This window comes from Lissotriton helveticus, chromosome 5_1 (assembly GCF_964261635.1).
Source record: "Lissotriton helveticus chromosome 5_1, aLisHel1.1, whole genome shotgun sequence".
Lineage (NCBI taxonomy): Eukaryota > Metazoa > Chordata > Amphibia > Caudata > Salamandridae > Lissotriton > Lissotriton helveticus.
In genome coordinates this window covers 133,681,151-133,700,168 of record NC_136065.1, presented here as the reverse complement: position 1 = coordinate 133,700,168, position 19,018 = coordinate 133,681,151, and the positions used below count along the sequence as shown (strand labels likewise).

Sequence of the window (19,018 nt, the reverse complement as noted above, 5' to 3'; positions counted from 1 at the left end):
TCTAGGAGGTTCAAGGCTGCCTAAGCCCGGAAGCTAGGATGGGTGCCAAACATGGACGCTTGGACGTTGTGATCATGGGAAAGAGTGTCGATCTATCTAATAGAAGAAATAGTTACGCTATGGACTGTCCTAAAACAATGACCCTTTATTTTTCTGCTGAACCATCGAGAAAATTATGTTGTAATGGTGAGATGATGCTCACCCACCCCGAAATTGTCCAATGAAATTTTGAATAAGAGATGATAGTTACTTTTTAGATAGATTAAGTTAGGGAAACAGGATATAAAAACCCCTGGATTTGACTAGAAGGGGTTGCTTTTCTGATTTCTACTGGAGATGCTGCCCGATTGCTGACCGATTCGTGGATGTAAGACTTTGAATTTTTACTTGTTTGCTTTACAGGACTGGAGGATAAGATAAGGGTGTTAGTTAGGGATGTTAGGAGAGAATACATTTGGAACTATCTGTTCTTTGCTAAACTTGAACTGTTTTCTAAAATAAAGCGATTTTCTTGAGCTCTAAATAAAATGATCATTTTTTAAATAAAGTTTAAGATTTTACGGAATAAAGAAATTACTAATGCATAAATGTCAGACATAATAAAGTTTTGCTATTAATTAAATTGGGAAAAAGGAATTTTAAAAGCTGGTCTTGTGATTTTCCTACGCCTAATTTTCATTCTAGCAGATCCATTGCCATTATGAGGGTGTGTCTGAATAAATGAAATGATTGAATAAAACCATGGTAAAGTGTAATAATCTGCAGGTGTAAATAATGAATAGTTAAATAATAGGTTTAGACGCTCCACCAAATGTTACAGCATTTCTCCATTTAAATTCACCAAAGCCTTGAAGCCTGGTGTAAGTGAACAGGGTAAATGCGCAGTGTTATGGGCCCCACTGATGCATGATTTGTGAGTTTTAAGGTTTCAGGGAAATGGTGAGTATTGATTAGAAATGATTTCTGAGCCGCGCTGTAGCACAGCCAACACTATCACTTATGAAGACAAAGTGCAGGACACTAGATACAATGAGTAGGGCACTGAGCAGTCAGTCATCCGAGCTGAACATACCAATCACAATCATTCAAGAATGGCTGTTCATATTGTAGCCCTCAATTGAATGATGGACATAATGGAGGCAGCAATAGCAGAGCCTGTGGCAAAATGACTCATCCTGAAAGATACATTTCTGTTCAGTAATTGTAACAACATTAGGGGAAGCACTGAAGGAGATTAAGATGTTGATAAAGTGCTGAAAGGAAACCATTTCCAACTATAATAATGTTAAACATATGTTTAGTAAATTCTCTATCCTTTCACTAGGTAAACAGATTGATAAGTCCTCATTTGGGGTGGAGGGACGTATTGCTGCTCAAATTGTACAGGCATGATTTGACCAGACCTCATTATAATGTCTAACTTAATGGAACTATCAACAACCTACATTGTTACACAAAAGAAAACTATTGTGTATGAAGCTGAGAGGCCTTAAAGGATTAATGAAACTAAATAAAGGTTGGTGTGATGAGGTTAGAAAATGCAGAAACACCTACATTCTGTGGGAGCATTTGTGACATTTTGCAACTTCAGCTTGCAAATCAGAACCACATTCTAGCTTGTAGTGCAACACGTATTCTTCAAACTTGAATAAAAGGGTATAAATAAAAAACAGAGTATACCTTACTGCACTTCATTAATGACCAGCTGACAATGACTTCAGCTACGGCACTGCAGACTGACCAACTTAGTTCCAAATAATTGCCATTGAGTAAAGTATATCTAAATCCCTGTATATTGCTAATGGTTGCCTAATGTGAGATTATTACACATGTGATATTCTTTTCTTAATACATTTTATTAGTTTCATATCAACAATAAGGTAATTTCAATACTTTCACAGGAAAGACACCAAACAGTCATTTCAAGGAGAATAGGATATTGGCACACTCATAAGCAAGCAAGCAGAGATTACAAATATTCAAGCATACTGGCTGTTGGACCTGGCCTTTTTGGCAGTTTTATCCTCAAACTGTGTGCCTTTTGCCTCCAATTTTTCTTACCTAGTTTATGTTGGCTTATGATTCTTGGCACTTTACCAATGCTAATCAGTGCTAACATGCATATGCACTCCATGTAAATTGTGATTCTGATTGGTTATCCATGATTTGCATATTTGATTTACTGGTAAGTCTCTAGTAAAGTGCACCGTGTTTGCCCAGGACCTGTAAATCAAATGTGGGTGTACCAGACACATGAGTCGCCCTGTAAACTTGTGCCTGTGAGTGCAGTTTTAAACTGCCATGTCGACCTGGCAAGTGCCCCCACTTGCCATGCCTCAACCTTGCCTTTTACTACATGTAAGGCACCCCTCAGTTAGGCCCAAGGTACACCTGTGGGCAGGGTGCAGTGTATGTAAAAGGTAGTAAATGTGCTGGGGTGTTTTACATGTCCAAATAGTGAAATACTGCCAATTTCGTTTTTCACTATTGCATGCGCCATGTCTCTCATAGGTTATCATTGGAGCTGCCTTGTAAAATCTGGCAAGTGTAACTTACAATTGGGAAGAGATAGAGACTCTGAAAAGACAGCTGAAAGAATCAACGCATCTTAGGACTGTGGCTGAAGAAGTCGACACAGCGCCTGTTTCCCACCTCTGCATTAACCTCCAGCGTATCTGGATTTCCACGCATCACACCTGTATGCCAAGTATTTCCGACGCATCACCCGCGGACCAGACCAGAATCTCCTTGGATTTGGACACATCGCTTTTCCCTACAGTCTGGAGTTCATGCAACACTTCTTCTACGTGCAGAACTGATGCATCGCCTCCCCGTGCAATGCTTCCCTCCTCTGTGGTTGTTTTGCCTTTTGGAATTTGACACTTTGTGTACAATCACCGCATCCAAAGAGTTACATGGACAGAGTGGCCTGAAACCTTTTAAAAGTAATATTTTGAGTTGTGTATGTTGGATTTTTTATGTGTTGGGCTTGTTTGGTTTAGATAAAGATACCATATTTATATAAACTGGTCTGGTGTCCCTTCGTAGTGTTTTCACTGTGCTACTGTGTGTTTTATGTACAAACACTTTACACGTTGCCTCTGAGATAGGCAAGACTGCTTGTGGCAAGCTACCAAGGGGGTTAGCAGTGGTTATCTTGGATGTGTGATTCCCTTACCCTGACTAGAAGGAAGGGTCCCTACTTGGACAGTGTGTATACCACTGCCAACTAAAGACCCCCATTTCTTACACTGGTCCATTGGGATGGACAGTCTTAGAGCCAGATGTACGAACCTTCCAATTTGCGATTCACAAATTGTGCTGTTTTACGACTCGCAATTTGCTACTCACAAATTGGAATTTACAACAATGTCTCAGGCACTGTTTGCGATTTCTAATGGGGGTCGCAAATTACCGGCCTCATTAATGTTCATGAGGCAGGTGCAATTTGCGACCCCATTGGAAAAGGCTAGCACTCCCAGGGATGGTGTCCTGCTGGGGTCAGCAGACCACCATGTCTGTAACTGCTTTTTTAATAAAGCATTTTTTTTTTTTTTGAATGCACGTTTTCTTAAAAGGAACACAGTATGCATTTAAAAAAGAAAAATTAAACGTTACAGTTACAAGAGTGGGCAGTGGTCGTGGGACACAAAGCTTACGATCCATTGGGAATCATAAAGACACATGGATGGTGGCCTGTGGTTGCTTTAAATAAAGCAATTTTCTCAATACAGCCCGTTTTCCTAAAAAACAAAACAGGATGTGTTTCTGAAAAAAGAACTTTTTCCATCTAATTGCGAATAGGTTACCACCTACTTGTAGGCGGTAAATGCGAATGTTTTGCGACTGTATTTTAGTCTCAAAACATTCAAACAACTGTGAGTCGCTATTAGGATAGGACGCCTTTAACATAACCCCTTCCTAGTACCAAATCACTAACCCATTTTGCGATTCTCTTGTTGTGTTTCTATCTAGGACCCTAATTCGATATTCCCGATTTATGCCCTTATATGGTTATAATAAATAATATCCTTATAAAGGCATAAGAATCATATCCATATTTAGTAATAGCCCATACAGTCCAAATAAGGCAAGGCTACTCCCCTAGACTCCTAGAAAGTACAATGCGTTCTTTAAACAAACCAGGCCTCCAGCAGCCCGGGAAATCCCCCAGCTCTTGTTTTGATTTGCACAAGAACTCCTAGAGTCCAGAAAGAACTGTCAGTTCTTAGTGACGTCTTATGTCCAACCTACGTCAAACCCGGCACCTTTCAGGTATAAATATACCAACGTTGCCTTAAGCAAACACACAGTGGTTTGGAGCAGAGCGGCTATCTACTTGCCCGGAAGCCGAGCTGATGCGAGGAGCCGAAGGAAGCCGCCCCTCCCTGTTGACTCACGGAGAAAGACGCTGTCTTTTTCTCCAGCCGAGAAAATTCCAGCTCCGGTGTTTCCAGTCACCCTTGCGGGTTGCTGGGATAGCGAGTCCTGAGAGAGAGATACAAGACCTCCTACATTCTATTACCAAGGTACGGAGCTGACTAAACCCTTAAGAGAATTCTTGATTTTGATTCCTTGGCAAAAACCAACGTAACTTAAACTGCTACTTACTTACTCCTTCCCACGTATTAGGCTTAGATCAGGTACACCGGGGTAGGCGTATCTAGAAGCAACAGTTGAGTACGTTAGTCAATGTTTTTATGTATGTATATATTTTATCCATTTTAAAGTATCATATGGCTAAGAAACCATATCAATGCTTTTACAGTATTATTTTATAATACTCCTTTTACTGTACGCACTATACTTTATGGTAAGTATTGCAATTGTGGCAATTCATTTCTCTTGCATGAGAAAGAAGACTGCTCAATAAATAACACCTTTTATTGAAAACGCCCGTCTCTCTATTTCTCTGCACTCTGGTGAAACTAAGTATGCACGATTGACTGAGTGAAATAACTGCCTATTGTTTTCACACGACTCTAGAGATACACTCTTTATTCTGAGGGAGCAAAGTTGTCATGTTTATGCGGTTGTCAGAAGCTAATCCCTTCTTGTCTAAGTCCGGAGAGTTAACTCTTTCCTGAACAATCGAGAAAGTTTCTAGTGACATCTGACCTAGCTGGCAAAACTAATTAAGTCTAATATAGTCAGTAGAGACCTAGTCGACCTCAGTCCTACGTCTACACTGCTGATTATATTATTCCAATGCGCAGAGCCTATTGGGAATATAGGAACTACACTACACTCTAATTGGTTACCAAATTGCAAAAAAGGTTTGATGCATAGAAACATTCATTTTTCGGCAGATCACGCCATTTGCGACCTGGAAATATCTAAGTACATCTGGCCCTAAGTCTTTCAAAACAATAACAATGTAGTCAAGGGTTGTTTTGAGGAGAGAAATGTACCTTGAAGATATATATCGGCAAGACATAAGTGTGGTGCAATGTTCACTAAATCTACACTTACTCAAATATACATTCTGTGTCAATACTTTAGTCAATGTTTTTGCTGTAATATTCTTATAGCACAATATTTTATACTCCATATTCTGCTGGAATACCATATTCAAGCATTCTTAAAAATGTTGCCAGGTGCATATTAGTCTTCAGTGAATTGTAAACTGTGTGACGTAATTGGCATCATTTTGGCGATATCGCATTTTGATTGTTATGCAAAATTTCTGAAATTGCAACTTTGCATAATGACACATCCATCCACAGTCAGGCCTTGCCAGCCAATTATCAGTATAATAGCCTTTCAATAAACTGAAATAAAACCAGGACCATGATAATTAACAACCAACGAAGGAAAAGGCACCTCTATCATCTGGGTGGCACACATATTGGACCAGTGGAGTCTTATAAGTATCTGGGTGTCTACTTAGATAAAGAAGGATCATAAACCTGCCAACAAGAAGAGATCAAAAGGAAAGTGATGATCCTTGCCTTAACTATGAAAAGTTTACAGCCAAACTACTGGGACCATCGCTGAGCCCTCTTTTAATGGTAGCGAAGGCTAAAATTCTACCTACAATCACTTATGGTAGTGAAGCTTTGCGAGGGAGAGATGGCAATCTTTTGGATAAAACACTTGTAAAAGCATACAGAACTATGTTCAGCCTCCCGAGCTATACCTCTCCGGCACAACTTAGACTGGAGTTTGGCCTGTTAAAGCAAACTTGGGCCAGATATGGAGCATACATTAACTGCTGGAATAAAATTAGAACATCAACCCCTAATTCATTAAACCACCTTCTGTGGCAAGATGTCCAAGAGAGTGAGAATTCGCCCGCAAGAATGTATCTTCAGGAGGCACTGGCAAACACAGGCTTATCGCCCTTATGGAATACACAGTGCCACCACTCAACTCTGAAGAAATTAGTCTGGAAGTCGCTGAAAAAACAGTCACTGGTGGAGGATAAAGCAGATTTTTCAGCTAGAGCGCATACCTGGATGCCTCTGAGGGGCATATTTTCAAGAACGGCGTTAAAATGATCACTGGTTTAGCGGCAGAAAACTGCAGCTAAAGCGGTGATAATGGGCTTGATAATATGCCCTTGTGAATTCCCATAGAAGCCCATGTTCACACCAAGCCATGGGAATAATATGCCCCTCAGAGGCATCCTGAATTCTTATAATATCCTATCCCCACAACAATATTTCAACCTGGGCTATCCAAAAGCACAGAAATTAAAATTCCTAAAGCTACGACTCGGAGGGATACCATGCACGCAGCATCTTCCACCATGGAAAAGAGTGCAGACTTTAACAGTATGGAGTTTGTGCAAAAATGGGCAGGGCAACATCATCCATACTGTTTGTTCCTGCGCAGAGATGCTTCAGGAAAGGAGGCAACTGCTAAAAAAAAACTTTAATCAAAGGGGAATTCGGACAAGGAGGCAAGCAGTTTTGGCTTGCTTCATTCCAGCATCACCACAATTGAACTCCAAACTAGTCAGATTTCTTGAAGCAGCCAGGGCAAACATGCCAAATTGGCACTAAAGCTTTTTTGGGGCAAGGAGTGGGAGTAACAATCACTGCATTGACTGGGCCACTTATAGTGGTTGCTCTCGTACGTTTAATTGGTATTTTTTAAACTTGTAAGTAATGGAATTGTTTTACAGTTTAATTATGAAATGTTATCATGGTTTTACTTCTTGCATGCATTGCAATGGTTTTAAGTAACTCTGCAAAATAAAGTAAACTGAAACATCCATCCACAGCGAAATTATACCACGGAGGTTTGGGAACAGAACAAACAATCAGAAGGTGAATGGCTGTTGTTTATGGCTCTGTTGTTTCCTGTGCTATATTTTTAGCGCAAAAGGTGCCCTTGCATCCAAAATTGATAAGAGGATGCATTTCATGAAAAAATATAGTGCTAAAGGACAAATTTGCATTTCACATAATTACTTGTAATTTTACGTAATTTCACATAGTTTAGTTATGCCATATTTTCACTTAATAACACAAAAGTACATTATGTAAGTTTCACACACCCCTAGACTATTGAATAAGAGAATCTAATGGGACATTTTTAAATCTAGAATACAAATATGAAATTCTTTTTTGCATTGTCTCATAGCTATTTGAAAATTGAGTACTATTATTTGCTTCTTTCCATCATTAAGGATATGTTGCTACTTTTTCCTTTGCACTTTAGTGAAAATGCTCTTTGCTAAGATGGCACTTGCGGTTATTTGAAAATCAAATTCCTGTAAAGACTAGTTAAGGTAAGAAACAATACATTTATTTTCATACTTGTAAATAAGTGCTTCTTAAGGATATCTTTTCAGAGATAAAAAATGTATGATTCTCTGTAAAATGACATTTGTTGAAAACCTTCACAGAGATTAATGGAGGCAGCAGGGCAATGTAGTGATGCTGTAGACTATATGCATGATCTTGTTACAGTAAATACATTGCTGCTTTCTTATTTGTTTTAAATGAACATTGAGAGAGCTTTGCACATATATATGTAACAATTTCCCACTTTGCTTAGCATCTACTAGATTCTGAAGTGATTTGAAGAGACACGTGCGAGATCTCACCAGTATTTACCTTTACACTGCATCCTGTCAACATCGTAAGTTATTATTTCTTACATAAGTACTTATAGAAGAGCCCTAATATTCCAGATATCCCAAATAAAGTGCCAGTGCATTGGTGAAGTTTGGCTGAGGCATATGAAAAGTGTATGAATTTACAGCTGATGTATTAATGCCACCATGAAAAATCAAAGGCCATTATCACATGCTCTTAACGCAAACTCATTAGATTACCTCCATCTGAAACCTCTGCCATCACATGTTCAACACTTTAAATTAACTCCTGAAATACAACTACAACAAGGTGCAATTGACTTGACAGAAGTACACTGCCTGTACTTTTAGAAGTTACTTAAGGGAAATTATCATTGCTTGTTTGATGAATAGCAGAAATATGTATTTTGGTTATGTTTAAAACACTATCCAAAGTAATACTGTCTCATGAAATTTCCTTGTTCAAAATTACTGCATCCTATTATCATTGAAAAAAGAAATTAAAAGATTGTTCATAAGATATGTTTACAAGAGTATCATAAAAAAAATGAGCTAGGCCTCTCAATGCAATGTCTTAGGAGCAATTTAAGGGATATACGTTTTGAAAACTAGAAGAACTATAAATTAGAAACACAGCGTTGGGAACTCGTGAAAAAGCCAGGGAATGAAATGATGGTTAATGACATGACAACAACCTGAGCCATTCAAGGCGAATGACATTTAGAACCAGCGAAACTTGAGCCATTCATGGCAAATGCGTAGTTTGCATGATCAAGTCTGGCACATAGTTAGGGTAAGGCCTTTGGTTGTTGCAGGTAGCCCTGCTCCATGGAAGAAGCTTTCTCATGTGAAGTCATGCACAAAGGCAAAAGCTGTCCTCTTCCACTTATATATTGCCGTCGGTACAAACTGTTATATTTTCTTCTATGTATGTATTTCAGTCAATTCTTGTGCACAGACATTTAATGTACTATGCATAATCCAAACATCAAAGATATTAGGATTATGAGTATAACAAATTTAACCAAGTACCTTAACATTAGCATTTATGAAGGGGCTCACTTTTTTCAATAACATAATGTTCAATGTTCAAATACATGAAAGAGATATTTACAGAAATCCCTTTTCAATTGAAGATCAATATTTTTCTTTGCAACATCTATGTTCAATAAAGTTGAGCATGAGAAATATCATACTGATTTACACTGGAATCGACCTAAGGCAATATATCGTGTCTTTGGGGGACTTCCATGAAACCACATTAGAGGCCATATTTAAGCTAAAGAAAGCACACAACTGCAGGAAAATGCCAACGTTTCAATGCAACTATAGTACATCTATTACTGGGAAATTCATAGTTACAAAGATGGTCGTAAGTCTTCACTGTATTATGGCTTAGGTTTTACATTTGGAAAAAATGCCCTTATTAACGTTCTCATTTATTACTAATTCTAATTATAAGAGTCTAAAATCTGAGCCTATCTTCTACTTTCCTATCAAGATTATCCAATTAGCAAGTATAAAACTGCTTTTCTGGACAGTGGTTTAGGATTACAAAAAATGTCACTAATCGATCAAGGGCCGAGTGCATGTTAGCTTTGACGGAAGTAAGTCCGCTTTAACTCCACCATGATGTTAAACATGCAACAGGGATTAAAGAGGTTAGAACCTCTTATTAACATTCCTTGAATGGCCATATTTCAAAGCAGACTCTGAAGTTACGGTCCTTTAAAATAGATGTACCACAATTCTTATAACCTTATCAGAAAATGTTAATTACTATCATCAAGATAGCCAAGTCTTTGCATTTGGACTAATTATCAAAAACATCCCACGCTAAATATTGTAACATTGCTGAAAGGTATACAGCAATATTTAGAAAGAAAGAAACTATCCTGTTTTTATTCCGAAATACACAGATTAATCCTAGCAAATGGTCATCAGTCCATGCCTTGTTCAGAAATTATCACTTTGTGTAATTAGCGACATGAATAATAGATTGTCCACACCGCTTCTACAAACTGCCTAACCTCTGCTCTTGACACAAGGAATTGGTTGGTTTAAGCGCTAGGGAAACAAGTATTGGGTGCTGATACGCCTACCGCAGAAAGGAGGACCTAGTTCACCTTTACAAATGCTAGCATTTCATGGTACATTTTCCCTCCAAATGTTCCCTGACCTAGTTGAGCAAGTTGCTTAGTTTTCACTCACAAATTTGCAGTGTGGCAGATAGATATTAACCAGCAGCATACACATATAACCCAAATTCGCATTTCGTTTTGAACCCAATCTAGTACTATCCCATTTCGAGTGATGACTCCCAGGCATTGGTGCCACATAAACCCTAGACTCAGTTGGCATGTTCTTGTTAATCTGCGTGCCGTGAGTCACACTTGACTCCCAAGGAGAAGAATTACCTTGCAAGTATCCAAGGTTTACCCGATTCATCACATCACTGGCTGTTAAATTTGCTACATCCTCTAAAGAACGTAAAAAAAGTAAAGACATAAACAAAGAGAAAGAGAGAAAAAAATCAGCAAGCAGTGATTCAGCAGTACCAGTGAAAAGCTTGGGTGCTGTTATGATCAAATGGGTGAAAGAAATAAAAAAGGAAAAAGGAAAATGTCCTTAGCACAATGTTTACAGTTAAAACTTCTGAAATAAACATAATTCACAAAGTGGAAAGGATTTAAAAGCTCTGTTGCAGTTCATTAACTGAGTAAATGTAGCAACAATTCCTTGACAAAGATAAAGGTATTCAGTTTTGTTTTATTTCGATGTATTGATAAATGTACAATTGAGAATCATAGATTACACATTTCAGAGCTAAGATACAATTAGCTGATTCTGATAAACAATGCTATATTAGTGCATGTCAGGTGGGTTAAAAACTAGTAAGATAGTTCTAAACCAGCATTACATTTGAAAGGCACTGCCTTTCTATATGATCGAGGGGCCAATGATTTGATCAGTTAATAGCTACACTAATTGCCTGGCTACAAAGATTACAGACAATATAAAAGAGTTACAATTACCACCCACGATGAGGCTTAAATGACACTCACACAGGGTACATATATAACAAGATTGATATAGAAGACCGTAGTGCAGATCACGAAGTCTAAAACTAACATTTCTGCTAAATCTTTCTAATAAAATTGGTAAAGTCTCATTAAGTGTGCCCTTTATTAGAAGTATTGTTATGGGCTAGATAAGCCCAGTAGACAAACTAAGACAATTTCTTGACACACGCTAACATCCATTATGGCAACCACAAAAGACAAAGACGTTGCATAAAATACTGCGCAAACGTATATGGTTGTTATGTTACATAATCTTAAAGTGCACAGCATGTGCCTATCATTCTATTTGCCACCATTGAAAGAATTAAAACTTTCTATTTTTTTTTAATTTCAGAATCATTTGAGCTGTTAATGTTATTCTTAAACCCAAAGCGTCCAGTGGGCAGAGATCAATATTAAGGTAGAACCAACACCTATTTGGGATTTACAAAACCTTGGCACTCACAGAGCAAGACATTGACAGAACACAAAGAACGCTGAGGCCTCTAATTGATAATTTGTAGATGGACAGTCAAGGGTTTGTACCAGTAACTTATTTTTGTGCCATGCAAAAGCTTTGAATCTAAATACTTTCCTGATAAGCAACCAATGGAGAGATATACACATCAACATTCCATGGTTTAAGTAGTTCACACCAACCAACAGACAGGTCATAGAATTTTGAGTCTCTGTGGATCTTCTGATTGAGAGGCTGTGATACTGAGGCTGAAACATTTAGTCCACTAAGGGTAGCAATGTAGATGCCAGGAGTTCACTCCAATGGAGAACACGATGGACAAAGGCTTGAACTCCTGGTGTGTACACATGAAGATTTGATGTTGATAATGAGGTGTTGATTTTATATTGTACATGCTATTTGAACACTCAACGTGCATGCTGACAGTACTCTGACTTTGTAGTGCTATAAATTACTTGCTTGGATTTAAACCTATGGCTTGTAGGTTATGGAGATTTCTGCTGCAAATTCATTAACTCACAGAGATATCTGAACATGGGCTTCCTTCTCAGCCAGAAGAGATTATCTCACTAAAGTTGGATGCAAAGATTGAGGAGTCTACGCTGTATGTGCTGTATTCAATATTTAGACACTCGGGAAGTCCAGATGCCAAAGTTTGCATCAGTACGGAAACATTAGAAAATCAATTTCCAAGTTTTAGTCAAAGAATTGATCAAGTAAAATGTGCTTAAAACTGCAGTTTAGAACAGCCCTGTCCAATAAGTAGCATGTTGGCAACAAGTAGCTCTCTAGCTACTTTTCTACAGCTGTCCTGTGTATATGTTTCAGTCGAAATATATGAGCATCGAGTAAGGGATTGTCCTCTGAGTTGTAAAAATATTGATATTAATAACATCTGTCTACCAAGGGAGATTTTCGCATTTACTAGTCCTGTGTATAGCCCAAACTAATAAGTATGTATGTAACTGTATGCTTAGGTACATTTATGGATATTAAAATTGAAACACATGTGTTGGAGACAATGCATTTTCTGCGTTTATATGGTGATATGGCTGATATTTGAGTGATAAATCATGCTGCATTGGGGAAACTTGTTACTATAAATATTACCTAGGTGACACAGTGATTTCATTTACAGTTGCTATGTATTTCCCACCTAGAAACATTCCACATAGACAAAGCGTGTTTTTAACATTAATGCTGAGAATCATGCCTGATGAACTCAGGTGATCACTGCTGGTAATCTTGAATATAAGGCAACTAATGTGATCCTGTCTGATCTTGTGACTAATGCAACACTAATAATAGTAGAATCTCAGGATGATTTTCATTGACTATAAGAGGCTATTATTACAAAAAAGGTTGGAGGCCCCAGGTTTAGCACAATGCAAAAATGAAGCAAACTGATTGCCCATTATCTATGCTTACACCATATAAAATGGAACTCAGATGTATTTTTCTTGTTATGTCAGTTACAATAACATTGCTTTCTCCATCTTTAAAAGAGTTTGTTTATACTAAAAGAACGGAAGTCACAAATAAAAGCACTACTGAATAGTAAGAACATACGAACGTGCAGAGAAGCCATAATCATCTGGCATGACGGGGCCTCAATCCCCCTCGTATGCAGGCCCTGGTATGCAGGGGGGTGAAACTTTTAAATGTGTATTTAAAGGAAATTGGCTTAAACTTTGTGGAGATCGAAAAAGACTGTCACAAAGACATGAACTCCCAAAACTCCATTTTAAACGAAATTTTAAATAATTGATGTATAGAAGTATTTTGAAGACCAACCATGTAAAAATTCTACTAATGATTTTACGTGGTCATATAAGTATGCAGTAGTACTATTTAAATGTCATTGGTGTAATGGTTTTTGCTTTTAAAAGACCGATCGCTTAAATAAATAAATCAGTTAACACTTAAAATCAGTGTTTGTTTATAGAAAAGGTTTCATCAGTTACAAGGCTTGATTAAACATGATAAATGATTTCAAAGCTTACAATGTAATTCATAGTTTTCAATGTGTTTGAATATTTTTCCTTTTCTACCATTGTGCAAATATCTTTACACAATATCGAGTGGACTGAAATCCGTTGGATTTCTAACGAAATAGTGCAAGAAGCCAAAGCACCCTAAATTAGGTACTCAAGGCTTTAACAGCATTGCAAAGTGTAAATACTATTGATTATAGGGCCTTAATTCTGTTAACTTTCCAGGATTACAGAACACTCAAAAGAAGACATAATATTGAGTTGACACATTAGTTTGTTGGGAAGTTATTGTGAAGGTATTGGCTGCATCTATGGCTTTAAACATTCAATAATTTCATTTATTTATTCAGAAATTCACTCCTTGGAAAATCACATAGAACATTTTAATCTGAAATAAGAAGCTATTGGACATAAATTAGCCTTCTTAATTTATTTTGGCGTTAGCTACACTGGACAAATAAACCTGTACTATCACAATGTAATAATTAATGAATCCCCAATTTCCAGAGAGCGAATATTGACATCCCATGCCTAAAACAAAACGTTTACTTCTGCTTATATGTTCCTGGTGATATCAAAAACAAAAGTAATAAGTATATCTTTTAGGAACTGAACTCTTCTGAAAAAAGAAGGTCAGATGAGTTTATGGAGTGAAATGTACGAGAGACTGAAACACACGTTTTAATAGGAATGTCATTGTGTACTGATGTGGGATTTGATTACTCTGAAGCCACTTCAAAATAGTTTCTCAACAATTCTGATATCCTGATCATGGTGGGGGCACTTCATACGCCGCCTCTGGATGCATTACTTCACATTTACGTAGCATAGTTACTGAGGTGCTACTGTCAAAACTATGCTTGTCAATTATCTACTGATGTGAAGTTTGATTATTCTAAAGCCACTTCAAAACCGTTTTGCAAAAATTGTGATGCTCTAATCATGGTGGGGACAATGCATACACTCCCTTGAAAGTTGTAGCTTCACACTTATGTGCCACACTTACTGAGGTGCTTCTGTCAAAACTATGCTTGTCAAATATTTACCATTGGAATATAAGCTACGTCAGCTTGCACAGGACAACTAGAATCAGAGAACTGAGAAGTAATTGCTCAGAAAATTCAACATGGAGAAAGTCTTGCTTTAAGGTCGAGAAGACACACAAATTACTAATTGACAGCAATTTTCAGCAAGGGCAAGGCAGTTTCGGGCACAGAAGTGAAATACAGAAAATGGGCTTTGCTTTCCAATTTGATACTGTGGCACATTTAAAATAAGTGCCTTGAAATTTCCTAATATCAGTAGCCTGACTATTTTCCCAACGATTGTATCCTATTACACAAAGTAGATGATTAGTCTCAGTTAGAGAATTGAACTCTCTGTGCAGGGTGGCTACATCTGCTCTCATAGTGATTTTGAATTCATGGCCCATGACATTAACTTAGGATACAGCAATGTGACAGTGAGGAACAGTGCATAACAAGGACAAGCACATACCAAGATAGTCACACTACATAAATGAAACAAACCACAGTTCATCTGAGTTAACTGGATGCTGCAATTTCCCCTCAATATCATTGATTCACAGTGATACTTAGAGCTGTAATATTTAGGTCACACACAAGGGTCTCTATGATGCAAGCTGTCCTGATATGATTCAGGAAGAAACAAAGGTTGTTGCATGCCTATTTACGTACATAAGTCAGTTGTTTGTAGAGGTGTATATGTAGCTGAAGTTACTTGAGGAAGCATAGCTAAGAGAAAGTGCTTTTACTTTAAAACCTTCTGAGAGAGTAGAATCTCTCGTGAAAAAAAGAGAGGCAAACTCCATAATACTTTAGACCTGATTTAGAGTTTGGAGGACAGGTACTCTGTCACAAATACACAGAGTACCCTGTCTGCCTCTCTGTCTGCCCCATTTAGGGACTGTGAATTTTCTGTTGATGTACCCCCTTTGGCTCTAGCTATGCAAAGCTTACTAGATGGTGTATTGTAGTATTTTTCTGTGTCACCACCAGGAAAAACATGGCAGTGAGACAAAGAAAAAAACAATAATAATAACCACACCCTTGATGAAAACACTCAAGGTGTGGTGGGCATTAGTTTTTCTATTTTTCAAAAATAAGCTCCCACTTTGGGAATTTCTTTTTGAAAAACAAACTTTTTTACAATTGTGGTGGACAGCCATCAAAATTGATGGCGGCTGTCCACCAACCTTTTTGTCCCTGAAAGGGAACTGCTGTAATGGTGATTCCCTTTAAGGTACAGGGATTATCGATGGGCTGGCAAGCATTTCTAAACTTAAGGCACGCTAGTTCACCAGGATGGTAGAGGTAATGTCCTCCAACACTATAAAGGAAAGCGTACCGCCTTTCACACAAAGAAAGGCCTTTATTTTCTTAGAAGAGAGCAAATTGGTGTAGGATCGGTCTGATTTATTTTAATGGGAATTAACATATTCCCGCTCATTAACCTTGGCAGTGCATTACAGAGGACCTTGTGGTGCAGCAGGGCTTTCACCAAGGCATGGATTTTTGTGATTTTGTTAGTTTAAGTGTTAACGCTATGGTAGTTATGCTTAAGCATCTAAGAGTTACAAAAGTGCTGTGTGACCAGAAACTCACTGAACCCTACTTGTCTAATCCTGTTTACGGTCATTTCCTATGTACAAAGACTGAACAATGGAACACAGGTTGCAGAAATTATTTCCATAGTTAAGGCGTGACTGCAGAAAGCATATACTGGTATGAAGTACTGTCTAACTGTGAAGTGTACCACAGATAATCTCTTTACGCCACTCTTTTGGCCCAGAAATGACCATGCGTTCTGCTTGGTGGACCGATCATATTTATTATTTTAGATTAAATCCTTTATTTTAATATAAATTGAAATGCTTGTCTAATCAAGGGTTTTCAAACAGAAGTAGACCGTACTTACCGTACCCAGTGGTGGGGAGTCCCAAGTGTTTCATTCTGTTTTTCACCAACTCAGAAAGCTCTTGCCTTTCTGATCTTCGGTACAGACTTATTCTCTGTTGGCTAATCCACTCTGCTGTCTTAGTTGTGGTGTGCTTATTTCCTTTCCTGCTCAACCTCCGTGCCCACTGCATGCTTTTCCGCCGCAGCAAAGGATGCTCCGACTGGTCACTCGAAGTGGAGTTTCTGTGACTCGTCTTCACATTCCAAGTCTCCCTGACATCTTTGGTGTCCTCACAGTCTTCCACATTTATTGAAATTTGAGACTTAAGAGACAAAGTGGTTATTAATTAATGGACAAATAGTGTTAGGAATGAAATAAAAATAATGACTTGGAGGAATTCATACAATTCAGCGTTACTGAGGAATTTCACTGAATTTGTTTACTTTATGGTTATGACACACATTTGACCTTTCTCAGGACCAAACATTAAAGGAGAATGCAGTACTTAAAAACATTGTTTTTATGGATGGTGTAAACATTTGATTTGTATATAAGTCTTTGATTATCACCTGATCATCTCCATGTGAAAAGATTAATTTATTTGGAGACTTCTAGTTTTGTAATTTTGATTTTATGAACACGATATCAAAACATTGCAGGACAAAGGCAGAAGGGAGATTACAAATTAATTTGGTATCTTGAAGCTTTGTTGTTTTAATATATTGTTTTCATCATAATACAACATTATTTTATCAAATCATTTAATTGTAAAAACACAGATGAGTCAAAATGTGAATCAATCAAAATTAGTGCATTTTTAAAAATAATATTAGAAATATTTGTTTTAAAAATAAATTAGCACTTTGACATGGCATCATTACTCCCAGTTAGTCTGCCTACTTTAGTGATTATATTTTCTTGTCAGATCAAGGTGTACTGCTGCAAAAGTACATAGCCTCAGATACCAAAGGTGCCAGTCGAAATACTATGCTGTAAACTAGTGTATCTATAAACTTATGACAATGATACAGGCAAATAAAAATGGCTGGGTAGCTACAGACATATCTTCTAAGAATAAGTGTTTGGGTCACTAAAGTGTGCTATTTCCACAAGCCCCTTCAATGCTATCTTCAGAAATTAAGATCTTGAACAGATATTTTTGTCTTTGTCGCAAAGTGGTTTGAGCATTATTTATGAAATTCTAGTCTCCCAAATATGATTTGGTCACACTGAAAATCTTTTGGTGTGGGGGAAGGATAACCAACAAAGGTTGGTGAGCACCCACTATCTCACACTCTAAAAACATTCACAAACAGACTCCTGTGGGTGGAATAAAAGGTAGGAAAGGGATGAAACACTGCCCAGAATTGATCAGGGCCTAGCGAACTTGGCTTCTAGAGGTGTGCAAAACACACACACGTTAAAATGCAGTTTAGTATCACATTTCCACATGCAAAAATATATGCTTGTTACTTTTAATTATGAGGAAATATATTTGCATGTGAGTACTTTGAGGAATTCCTGCTCCAAAGAGAGGATTAACCTAAAGGAGAACATTTCCAACTTTTTCCACAGCTCTTTCGTGAATAGGATCTGCAGAAATCAACCATGAAAGACCAATGTTGAATCAAACATTACCAAACAAGAAGACAGAAATACAATTTAAAAAAACCGCATACAGAACACATCAGGTATGAAACGGGGAAATAAAGCTTATCACAATGCCTGTGCTATGTATGTGACCTAGATATGGTAACTTCACCAACCAAATAAAATCCTCTATTTTTGCTATGACCATCCAAGGCTTAATGAATAACAGGGTGAAATGACACCAAACACAAGGCATAAAGATGTGCGGACTGTTCCATGTGAAATTGTGGGGAGAGAAATATGTTATCAGTTAAAGCAAACAGAGGAACTCACAATTAAGATCAAGCACAGCAATACATATTAGGCAGCCAACCCTTACGTGGCACCACAAAGAATGCCTAGCGTTATGGTTAAGAGAAACTTTAGAGTTTTAGGCATATTAAATGTGAAAGTTGGTTCGAAACCATGTAAAACAATTCAGAAATGTAAACAATATGGGCCTATTTGACACCGCCTTAGCATTTTTACTACCTGAAAAAAAATCCCAATATTAAACTCCAACAATATTTACCAAAATAAAAACATCAGATCTTATATTACATACAAAACAACTCCCAGGCCTCCTATTCTGCCCATGTCACAATAACAAAATAATAAATACTCTTAGTATTTTTAGGACAAATTGCGGCATGGAGAAGTCTGAGAAGTTTAATTTTATCAAAACAAAAAGACTGTAAACTGGAAAGTCTAAACTCTGATAAAATGATTTTTAAATATCAAATCATGACAACCAATAGTAAACACTATTTGTATGCTAAAATGAAAATGAAATGAAAATAAGATTTCTAAAGTGCTCTACTACCCCAAGGTGTCTAGGCTCTAAATGTATTCATTATTCTTTAAAAAGCCAGGTTTTGAAAGCTTTCCT

The 19,018-nt window shown here is 37.5% G+C and overlaps 1 protein-coding gene across 1 annotated transcript in view; it reads right to left on the bottom strand.

Moving 5' to 3' along the window:
* Nucleotides 1-19,018, bottom strand: part of KCNT1 (potassium sodium-activated channel subfamily T member 1) — a 739,470-nt gene that overhangs the window by 37,274 nt on the left and 683,178 nt on the right. Inside the window, exons 29-30 of the mRNA XM_078640347.1 lie at nt 16,519-16,822; nt 10,465-10,527 (exon numbers count right to left, since the gene is read on the bottom strand). Of these exons, the coding sequence (XP_078496473.1) occupies nt 10,465-10,527; nt 16,519-16,822 (367 nt within the window). The remainder of the gene's footprint in view (nt 1-10,464; nt 10,528-16,518; nt 16,823-19,018) is intronic.